Source organism: Porites lutea, chromosome 4, assembly GCF_958299795.1.
Source record: "Porites lutea chromosome 4, jaPorLute2.1, whole genome shotgun sequence".
Lineage (NCBI taxonomy): Eukaryota > Metazoa > Cnidaria > Anthozoa > Scleractinia > Poritidae > Porites > Porites lutea.
Window position 1 is genome coordinate 29,066,579 of NC_133204.1, and position 11,604 is coordinate 29,078,182.

The window sequence follows — 11,604 nt, forward strand, 5'->3', positions numbered from 1 at the left end:
AAATGGCGAAGAACCAGCTATTTGGCATGCAATGATAGTGTAGGGGCTATGCTGAAACATTTTTCCTCGTTATCATGCATACTTGTATCAACACACGCACTCGACATATTCAAAAATATCGGTTCCTGTCCAGAAGTATTTATTCAACTTAAGGGGAACCGGTAGGTTAAATTAACTGCATGATCAGTCACGTGATTTTGTGGGACACAACAGAGATGCCCATTCCTGGCTGCTAAGAAGCCCCTGGGATAAAAAAAATTGTTCTGGGGCAGCTTTAGTGGCAATGAAAACAGGGAAAAGGTGGATGAGAGACGCCACTAATGATTAGTGAAACCTTTTTGAGGGGAATTTAGAAAATAGCAAGTGATACACTCATCTACAGACGGTACCTTCGATTGACAAATACTAAACAAAAAACTCTTCTTATCACTATTATTGTACTGTAACGTCACCGAATGGAGAATTGTCTAAAGAAATCTTTGTGCTCTCCCCTGCTTATACCCACCTCTTCACACTTCCTCTCTTCTTGCACAATGCCCAGTTGACTAGATGAATTGGGAGATTGGAACAAGAGGCTCAACGACATACAGGAGCTTAAGGTGAGGACGGTTAAAATGCGCATGGCAAGATGCAGAATAGTACGTTGAATCTGCAATGAGAGGTTCAGTATATAGACAAACAGTTATCAACCTGAAGTACGAGAAAACAGATGGATCTGTAACGTTCATCCAGGAAAGTACTGGCATGGGGCACTATGGTAAAAGATCGTGAATCAACAGCGTGACAATTATGGGAAAAAATAAGCTGATTTGGGTAATTTTAGGTTCTTGCCATAGCAGTACTGTATTAATTCTCATGGGAAACGTTATCCTCTTTCCGTAAACTTTCATTCAAACCCGAACACTTTTAAAGAACCGAGATAAATGGAGGGGGAGGTACAGGAGGGTAAAAACTCCCTCCTCCCCACTTTTTGGGGCAGTTTCTCCCTCCTCCGTAAACTTGGTTTAAAATTGGCGACGGGCAAAGCACGACTCCTACACGTAGTCGTAAAGGAAGTTAACTGACCTTCAAAGCTTCGCCTCTACACCAACATACCACACGAAGAGGCCGTAACCACGGTATGTCACGCATACGAAGATTTTTATGGAAAGAAAGCCCCAATACCTAGCAAGTAGCTAAAAGAAATACTCTATCTTATATTAAGAGAACACTCGCTCCAATTTTGCCGTAGCAACTACCTATAGACCCATGGAACAGCCATGGGAACAAAGAGGGCCGTTGCTTTCGCTAACAGTGATTTTCATGGCCAGATTAGAAAAGGCTAATTCACCCCGTGTGTTGAAAGCCAACATCCCTAAGCTATCTATCAAACCTTCGGCAACAAACTTTAAAGCCACCGAAAATTACACTTTAAAAAGTAACAAAAACAACAATGACAACAAGAAAGTGAAGTCCAATGGAGAAAGGCCTAGACGAGCGACCTACCTGAGAAAGCACTGTGGCAAGTTCTGTTTCTTGCTTTACCGAGTAACAAATGAGAATGCGTCACTGCCTTTAATTTCGCCAACTGAGTTTTTGTATACCGAAACAATGTCATTATTTAGGAAAGAGAGCAATGAAACGTACAGACTAAAATGTTTACACTGTAAGATAACTACTATCTTTCAAAAAAGAAAATGGAATATGCGTTCCATCATGCGCCCACTATCACTCTTCGATCATTCAGAAAGCACTGCTGACAGAAGAAAACAAGGCACCCACCTTCGTGACTCTTTTCGCCGCGAAGGAACATGTCCTCGAGGACTATACTCCCGTACGGGAAGTTAAACGTATAAAGAATTTTTTGGTTAGCATCGAAAAAGATTTCCGTTGTTTAAGTGAGCGGTGTCAAAATATTTGAATAATCGCCCCAGACATTGTCATTTGCAATGTATACTTTGATTAATTATTTCTGTATTGCAAGAGGAAGCAATCTCATGAGAAAAATAATGTGTTAGTCAAATCTTTGAAAAAATTTGGCTATTTTTGGACTGTCAAAGGGAAAACAAAGTATGATCGGTTTTTGGTCATTTTTGGACAACAAAGGATTGAGTTTAACTTGGAAAAGGTGGCCTTTTTTTTCTAAGTCTGCTGACATGTTTTAAGCTTAAGACAAGATCGAGTTGCCCGTAAGTGGGATAACTAAAATGTTTGACAGTATCGATGGGTTACCGGATTTTGTCATCCATATCCAATTTTCGGGTACTTTCTTTAAATAAATATTCGTCCTGAATAGAAAAAAAAAACGATGGCATTTATGATAACTTTTGGCCAGCTTAGGCCATGTAGGCTTTCAATGGAAACTTAGAAGATTCGCTTCTTGGCATAAAAAAGGGCAGGGTATTCCTAGAGTGTATGAAGGGCTCAGTTTGTCAGAAAGTATATTATCAACCATTTTGAAACCATTATAAACTCATTTACAGAACAAAACCAAACAAAGCCTTTTTTTTCCAAAATTCATCTGGGAATAATTTTACGTCGTCGAGACGTGTACATTAACACTGAAGTTGACATGGTGACGGAGCATTTCAAAATAAGCCGTTTTTTTTCTATTTTCGTTATTGAATTATTGATATTACTCTTAAATTAGCTTTATTTTATAAATTTATTATAACTGTTATTGTTATATTGCTGGAAATTTTTCCCGAACAGCGCGCCGGACTCATTGGTTACTTCGAGGTCACATGACATCTAACAATAAAACTGTCTCCCGCCAAAATCTCTGAGCAGGCAACATGGCAAAATCTATGACACCAGAGGGTATAACAGTGCACTGTTACCTTTGAATGTTGACCGACGACCGCCGTTACAGAGAGGTTTAATGAATTTCCAGCTTCAAAGTTTCCAGCAATATAGCAAATCACTTAATATATAAAGTGACTGGTCCCTCCGGAAACAGTTTATTTTGTTTTCCTCGAATCTTAATGTTTTCCATTGAGAATCTCTGGAAACAGAATTCACTGTTTTCCGGAGCGCATGCTGTTTTTATCGAGCCTGGGACTAGTCCTTAAGTGTTTAATGTAATCCAGACTTTTTAGAGACTAATATGAGAAAGAAGAAAACATGAATTAGATTGGCCGTTTTCGCCCCTTCTTTTAGCGACGGTTAGTATACCCAGCTATCTGGGTGAAAAACCGTAAAATCTGTAAAATCAGCGTGACTCTTTTTTTTCGTTGTGATAAGAATTGATCATGAAGCCTTGGAAAGACACAATACATTACCCACCTCTCCTATTGTATAATCTCTGATTAAGTAAGGGAAGTAAAGGGTTTGACTACGAGTAGTCTCTCAGTTTTCCTCAAGGATAGTGGAGTAACCAAAACATAGAGCGCACGTGAAGACTGCCACACGCGAGGAGAAGCGAGACGTGTGGCGGTTTTCACTCGCATTCTCGTCTATTTCGCTCGCCCTATTTTCGTCCTTAGCTTTCCAGTTTTCGTCGATGACCGACTATTATTATTCATTCAACACATTTCCCCAATTCTGATTGGCTAAAAGCACACGCATAATTCACCATAACCAACTACTGATGACCAAATTTGGAAGAGTTTTGCGTTTAATGAACCGATGACGTCAAAAGTGCAGCTTTCTTGCAGCTTAATGCATCGTTAACCGAGAATACCTGGGCACGAGGTTGAGTTGTTTTTGTTGTGAAAACAAAAATGGCGCACATTTCACTCGTTTCAAGAGTAAGAACTAGGCGAAATAATAGCTAAAAACATGGCAGGAACAGCAAGATGACAAATCGAAGGGCGACATCTGCTATTTGGAGAATATTTGCGGAGCTGAACAACCCTAAACGTGCACTATCGAAATGAACTTAACATCGATGGATCGATAGAGGTAAGCATGTTTTTGCCATGTTTTTAAACTAGGAATTATTTTTTGAATGAATAATAAAACAATTATTGAATTCGGCTTTCGTATCATATGAAGAATTATGGAGATCTTGGAGGGTGTTATCCGCCTCGGCCTACGGCCTCGACGGATAACACCTTCACCTTCCTCGATCTCCATATCCATGGCAACAGGCTAGGATGGTAACATTACATTTTTGAATTTCAGCAATTTGAGAAGTCTGCGTCTCCCAGGATAGGCTAATGGAAGATCCTAAGAGTAGGTTTTTTATGTTTTTTTTTATATATATTTTAAAGGTTTTCCGTTTACAAGTAACTTAGAGGGCAGCGTGGCCAAGCGGTTAGACCTCTGAACTTCCAATCGTCCAGCTTCAATTCATGCTTTGCCCGGTAGAGCTGAGGACTGACTGGGATGGTTTGCCTACTCAAGATCTTGTCATATTAATATTTGATTTATTTATTCAAGTTATTTGCTCATTACACACTATCCCGTCTACCTTTGCGTAATTAACACTGCTGAGGATAGACAAAGTTGATTTAAGTTCATTCTTAATGCTTGTCGAACAATCAAGTTTGTCGCTGGCAGGCGCTAGCGAAATTTACAGTAAATTAAACCTAGGTACTTCTCAATGCTAGTGCTCAGGTTCCTAAAAAAAATCCTTCATTTGAACCAAATCGAGGTCTGACCCGTTTTTGCGAAAGTGTTGGCAGTATACCATCCACGATGGGTGTAGTGAGGAGACCCCCCGGGTACATCCGGTTCGAAATTGGTCGGAGTGCATCCAGAACACGGGCTACGTCCAGATCCGGAATGCACACTGGGAAAGAAAGGACCCTTGTTGAAGATCGAAAATGGGGCGTTTTTTTCACTAAAACCATACCCAGTGGGGTACGAGTCGCTCCATGTCACCCCTAAGGCCTCTCCTAGTGCAAATCTCAAGTATGTCCCACTGTCGCCCTTGAGGGCTTCAACAATGAACTCCTGGACATGCATTCGGCCCGGCTGTCCGCCATTATAACGATTGTGATTCGCAAAGGAAATGTTATAAGGGTTATCCTTAAGGGCAATCCGGTAGACATACTGGTATTGATTGATTCCCCCCGCGGCTGGGTTGTTGCCGGCAGCCATGATCATATAGTGAGCATTGTTGGCCAAATTGACAGCGCCGTGAGGGAGATTAATGACACCATTCGAGGAACTACGCTTGGTAGGAAGCCAGGCGTAACCAAAAGGATTGTTCATGTTCGGTATGGCCTTGTTGTTGGCATTTACACCAGTTATGTGAACGAATCCGTAACTTGCTAGCATCCAAGCTCCACCAGCAAAACTCATATCACAGTACGTTTGAGCCGCAACGGTTTCACCTGGTGGTTGAATCCAGTACAAACCGCTGCCCAAACTATCGCCAGCATCGAGGATTGCCTGGGCGTTTGGCGCGGGGTTAATCTTAATTCCGAGTCTTTTTCTGTCACACTGAGGTCCAGAATAAAGAGATGGACACTTACAGAGGTTATCACCGATACACGAGCCACCATTCTTGCACGGATTTCTTGCACACCTGCCTTAATTCAGAAAATGATAAAATCATCTGTCGCGAACTGTTTATTTATTTATTTATTTCACAATATTTAGTGCCAAGTTAAGCTCCCTGTTAATTGACGTCTCCTTGTCGTAGAGGTAGGAATAGCCCATTTTACAGTTACAGATGAAAACGAGGCTTGAGTTTGTCTTGTTTTGATGGAACCCTTTCTGCTTTATTGCGTGAATAATGCTGACTAGTATTTTTGAAGGATACATTCCATAAGAACAGGAAACAGGTTTGTATCAAAACAAGGTCATGTAACCTCGACGCCTCACGTTCACTCAAAGGTAAGCCTGGAAACGCTTGCGACTTAAGTTACAAAAGGCTGAGATACTAAACCCAAAACAGTAAAATGGTCTTTTATATGAAACCTTGGGGTGCTGATGAAGCCAGTAAGGGGAAGTTCAGGGGCACCCAACGAGAATATAGTTCAAAACCACTTAAACAAAGCATTGTTCAACGTATTTTAGTATTTAAACGGTAGATATAGGCATACTTTTATCCCCTGAAAATTTTTCATCTGTTCGGATTTCCTAGCTGAAAGTCTAGTGATCCGAAAATTATAGGGATCAAAACTTACCTTTTCGAAAATTTCAGCCCGAAAAAAGGCTCCCGAAAATTCTAGGTGACCTTTTAACGGGTAAAAATCCGTTAAAAATAGGCAATTATGTCATTTTTTAGATGTTCGAAAATCCTAGGAGAGGCAGGCAAGCAAGAAATTTTACAACCAATGTTCCGAAAATTCTAGATCTCAAATCGTCTTCCGAACAGATATTTTCCGAAAATTGTCGTTGGGTGCCCCTGGAAGTTATCTATCCGATCGGCGTGAAAAGTAATGACTCCCATTCAGGTTACTCTCTAAGGTATCTATGAGACCCTTCCAATAATCAATGTGATTTCAAAGCGCGTGTAATATTCGTATAAGTACAGTCCCCATTTTCAGCCACTGAACGCAAACTTCCCATTACTCTAATATATAAAATTATACTTACTTTTTTGACAAAACGCTCCACCGTATCCTGACGGGCACGAGCACCAAGCAGCAGTAGGACCAGCGCACTTCCCTCCGTTGCGGCAATAAAGTTCTTTGCAGACTTAAGATAAAGGGAAAAAATGAGTCACCGGTATACAGTGTATACGTAAAGGTGAGTAGCGCAAATGCATGTACTATATGAAAGAATCCTAAGGATTTGCACAAAAATTTGCTCCAAAAATGTAAAAACTGAGCTGTAAATATGGGCAACGATGGTAAATGCCACATTTACCTAGACCAATAAATTTTAAAATACGGGATGTAAATCAGAGGCAAATGCGGCATTTACCATCTTTATCCCAGATTTCCCTCTCAGTTTTCAAAATTATGCCAGCAGTTTTCATGTTTTCAGGCAAAGCATGAAACTCTATGTTTAATGCCCTTGACTTGCAAATGGCGTACTTGTTTACCGCATTTTACATCAGTTTTTATAATTCCGGCTAATCTTTCTTTAGAGGTTTATTGAGTTTCAAGTGGAACGTACTTACCTCCACATTCTTTGTGAGTGCAATGCTTGATGAGCGCCACCCTGGTTTCGTTGCATTCACTGGTCATGGCGTTAAGATCACAGTTAACATTTTCGGAAAACATTTCGCAGTTTTTCAAGACCTTTTCCATTCGTTCAAAGCACGCCAGGCAAGAAGCTAAAAATTCAACAGACAAAACGTAAACTGAAACAAAAAAGAAAGACTAATCCGGGAGTTTATGTGAAAAGTTCATGTGAAATTGGGTGTTGGCATTGGAACAGAAAAATAACAGTATTACTAGAAAATTTAAGCGAAAACAACTGAACCTTGCAGGTATGTATAAAAGTATACATGAAATGAGAAATTATGCAACATTATAATATTATGGTGAAATAAATAGCACGATATTTCGCCGAGAAACTAAAAAAATACAGCGTCTTTGGAAAGAAAATTACGGGCCACAAGGTGACGCTTATGCTAATTAGCTCTGACCTCACTTGAATAATATGACAGCGTCACAAGATAAATTTGTAGAAAATTGTTAGTCGCTCTGTTTTGCTTAGATATTAAAGAAAAAAATATTTCTACTGTATTATACAAAAGAGACAATTTTCCTGGCAAAATTACACTATTAAATATTTTTGAAAATAATTATGCAGAAATACTGTATGCCTTAATTTTTTTTTTTTGTTTTTTTTTGTTTTTTGCGGAATGTTATGGGTTTATTATTCCTGAGACCGCATATTTTTTTCTGAAATTTTAATTTTGGCCCTTCCCAATGAGGTATAGCTTTCGAAGGCACTGTAAATAACAGCACAGATATAATTTTTTAAAAGGTACATGGTAAATTTGACAAAGAAAAGGAAGACATTGAGTTCCAAGGATTAGTCGCAGCGACACTTGTAAAATTCGGCCCATGTAAGGGAATCTAAGACAATCTTGGATTCTGGATTCCACGTCGTGGATTCCGGATGTCAGGTACTGGATTCCGCAGCCTTTGTCAGTGGAAGTGGAATTCTGGATTCTAGTTGTTAGTAGGATTCCGGATTCCTGGAGCTGTATCTCGGATTCCACGTGCAACAATTTCCCGGATTCCGAAATCCGGAGTCCCTTTCATGGGTGAGTGAACGTTTGTTGTAGCCAATACTGAAGGGATAACATAACCGCATTAGCGGCCACTTGATCTTTAAAAGGAAGACTAATTCTTACTGTGCTACTATCATCATTGTTTCTTTCTGCTTTGTTCACTGAGGAATTTAGAGAAAGAAAGTTTTTGATAGCAGAATCAATAACACTCATTGGATAGTCAAGGCGACTAAATATAGAGCGCAACTTGGCACATTCTGCATTGAAAGCCTCTGTTGTAGACGACAAGGAATAGGCACGATGTATCATTGTCTGTAATAAAGAGTCTTTATAGCGTTTATCCGTGTGACTTTGGAAATGTAGGAGCAATACGGTGTTTGTTAGTAGCACAGTAAGAATTAGGCTTCCTTTTAAAGATCAAGTGGCCGCTAATGCGGTTCGTAAGCAGTTACGCGATCTTAGCCATAAGATTGGCCCTACTTTGCAACCAGTTTTCGTGAGCAAGAAATTGGGGCAAGACCTCAGACCCAAAGAAATCAAGCCGTCAATTGTTAATAAGCAGTGTGTTGTTTACAATTTTTCATGTGATCTGTGCGATGCAGATTATGTCGGGTACACAGCCCGACACCTTCATCAACGCATTGCTGAGCACAAAAATTCGGCAATCGGTAAACATTTCTTAGAAGCTCACGGTAACAACAACCTTTTGAGAGAAAGCCAATTCACGGTTTTAAGAAAGTGCCAGAGCAAATTTGATTGTTTAGTATTTGAAATGCTCTTCATCAAGAAACTTAAGCCCAATTTAAATATTCAAACGGACTCCATACGTGCGAAACTCTTTGTTTAATATTTTCTCACGTTACAATTTTTAATCAGCTATTGTTGTTTTTTTTAGTATTTATAGACCAAAAATCACTAACTTATTTTGACTTGATAATGACGTTCAGCTAACGTCGAAACGTCGTCGCTTTTTAGCAATTTTTTTTTAATCTTAAAATGATTTTAAGAAATGTTTTATCGCAATTTTTTATAGTGAAATGCTTTTCAAAATCACTTCTTGTTCGATTGTTGAGGAAAAGGAAAATTGATTATAATCATTTAACATCAGGAAAAAAGTGCTCGCATGTATTAAGGATCCTAAGATGCTCGAGTAGAATACGTCATGTGAGAGTAAGGATTCCGGCAATTTAAAGGATTCCGCTAAACTTATGTTCTTCGATAAGCAATTATTTCGGTGTTTTCAGCTATGCCCTGCATCATTTGTACACACTGTCACTTTTGATGCATGTTACACCAGTTTTTTTGACAATCAATACAAACCTTTTGCAGAGTGAGCTAGACAGAGTCTTTTCAACTTTTCTTGATATCCATCACAAATGTCATTGAAGCTAACCGAGAGCTGCGTCTCCTCGGACTGAGCCCGGCAGTGTTCGGCCGCTTCGTATGCTTTTTTCAAACAATCCTCATAAGTCAGGTACTACCGAGATAGACAAAGAAGATAATAACTGAGTAAACGTCATGTACTTACTAGGTGAGGTAACCTACTTATTCAGTTTTGTTTGTGTATGTGTTTTTTTTTTTGGGGGGGGGGGGAGAATAAAGGTTATTCACATTTGGCCCTTGAAACAAAAACGACATGCATGGGTCAAAGCGGCTTTCATTCACGGGCTTTCATAGTCTGATCTTAATAAATGAGATTCTTGTTTTTGTCTTGGTTTTGGCATTGCATAGGTGAATGTTGTTGGTATTTCTTTTGCTCTTCAACCTCGGCAAGCCCTCGTTTAGATTTGCTACAAGTCGACCTCAAGAGTTTCGTAGCGAGCGGAGCGAGGATTAAGTATATATATATGACGGGCCGTTTTAATAAAATGACCTGAAATAGTTTTCTTACAAAACTTTGAACGGGAGGTAACAATTGAAAGCTTAAAATTTCGCCGCCAACAAGCTACTCTCGCAAAACCTGGGAATTGTGGGCTGGTATTTTTGGGGGGGTTATTTCTCTAAAAAAGTGAAGTCTTAGCTCGTCTTTCCCCCTTTCATGTTCTTTCCCAGACCCTGACGTCGAAATGTATACAGCATATACAAACTGAACCTAACTGCAGACTGAGGTCACTTGACGACGACCCAGGGTGAGATCTCATCAAAATATTCACTCACCTTTCCACATTTTTCCTGACTCTTTATAAGGTCCTGTTGTTTAGTCGCTGTCAAAGAAACATTGCAGAGGCTTAGAGCAACACAGGAAGTAAAAACAAGGGCGAAAACTGAACTGGGCATTTCACTTAAGGGTCCGGCTTCCCAAAGGTAAACTAGTTCTTGACGACTTGCAACTGAACCTTCAACGATCCTTGAGTGCCTTTAAACGCGTGCATGAAAGCACGTTTTGCCGTTTTTTGCTTCAATTGCGTTTTCCGGTGAAAAGTAAATTTGACACGTCAACAAGTGTAATATGTCTCTGTAATGGACTGCTCTTCCGGTGTTATCTGATCTAAGATCCGCTGTTGGCATAGCCCGGGTCACGAAATCGATGATCTTCGTGTTAATGATTTGACAGTGGCCAACTCGAAAGCCTCCTTTGGCCACTGTGCACATCCTCTCTAGATTTTCCATTTATTGATATTTGAATAGTACATTTCTGTAAGAAAATTATATATTCTGTTTGTCTAAGATTAATTCATCTTAACAGTGCAAATAAAGTTCAAGTTGAAGTTGAAGTTGCATTTATATCATCTAGACATTGTCGGCTGCTGCAGCCGAGGCAAGTTCTCTTGATTTTGATGTAGAAAGGTACCTTTTATCCATATTTCCTGTCTCCTCGTCTATGCGTTTGTGTACGTGAACGTAGGCAAAGGCAACCATGATTTCTCAAATGTGATAATGGCATGCATTACAGTTCTTTCCGGGTTGCCTACAATACAGTCGTTTCTCCGGTGCGAGAGGAAATCTCGTATTTATTTACTACTACATGTTCCTACAAGTACGTGTAATTCGTACCCGTGCATACGGAAACGGTGCATCTTAAGATCTCTAATAGCACAAATATCCGGAATGTACAGGAACGTTGTATCCCATGATCTTTTATGTCAGTATGACGTAGGGAATACAAGAGATACAATTATACATCGCAGCCACGATTCCTCAACCTGCTTAAACATATGGGTCCGCCGATTGTTAAAGACTAATCTTGAACAAATATCAGTTGAATAACAAGTTTCCTTAAGGTGGCTCGATACAGTTTTTCAGGGCCAATACCTCCCAAATTTGAGCATAAACTATGTCGCCATAAACAAAGTTTTGGAAAAATTGCCACCTCAGTTGTATTAGATGAAGATGAAAATTTGTTATGATCAGGGTTGCAACGGCATCAGAGTTGTCATAGCAACGAAATGACGCTATTACCTATTTTACTCGCAGCAGTATATCTCGGCACTGGGAACTGTTCTTCGAAAATCATTCACGGGAGCTTTTTCCTCCAATAGCAGCCTCGATGTTCGTGGAGTTTAGGCGAAATCTGTAAGAGCGTTATCGAGATATTTTGG

General features: G+C 39.8%; 1 protein-coding gene across 1 annotated transcript; it reads right to left on the reverse strand.

Annotated features, from left to right (window-relative positions):
* Positions 1 to 4,329: 4,329 nt before the first annotated feature.
* On the reverse strand, positions 4,330 to 10,440 carry LOC140933223 (uncharacterized). Its single transcript, XM_073382741.1, has 5 exons — positions 10,223 to 10,440; positions 9,386 to 9,542; positions 7,001 to 7,156; positions 6,472 to 6,573; positions 4,330 to 5,459 (listed from the first exon to the last, which is right to left on the reverse strand). Exons 1-5 carry the CDS (start codon positions 10,340 to 10,342, stop codon positions 4,558 to 4,560), a joined length of 1,437 nt encoding a protein of 478 aa, XP_073238842.1. The 5' UTR covers positions 10,343 to 10,440; the 3' UTR covers positions 4,330 to 4,557.
* Between the last annotated feature and the right edge of the window lie 1,164 nt (positions 10,441 to 11,604).

Coding starts and splice junctions, on each gene's coding strand:
- LOC140933223 (XM_073382741.1), bottom strand. CDS start 10,342: ATGCCCAGTTCAGTTTTCGCCCTTGTTTTTACTTCCTGTGTTGCTCTA. Junction 9,543..10,222: donor GTCAGGAAAAATGTGGAAAG/GTGAGTGAATAT, acceptor CTATCTCGGTAG/TACCTGACTTATGAGGATTG. Junction 5,460..6,471: donor TGGAGCGTTTTGTCAAAAAA/GTAAGTATAATT, acceptor TTCTGAATTAAG/GCAGGTGTGCAAGAAATCCG.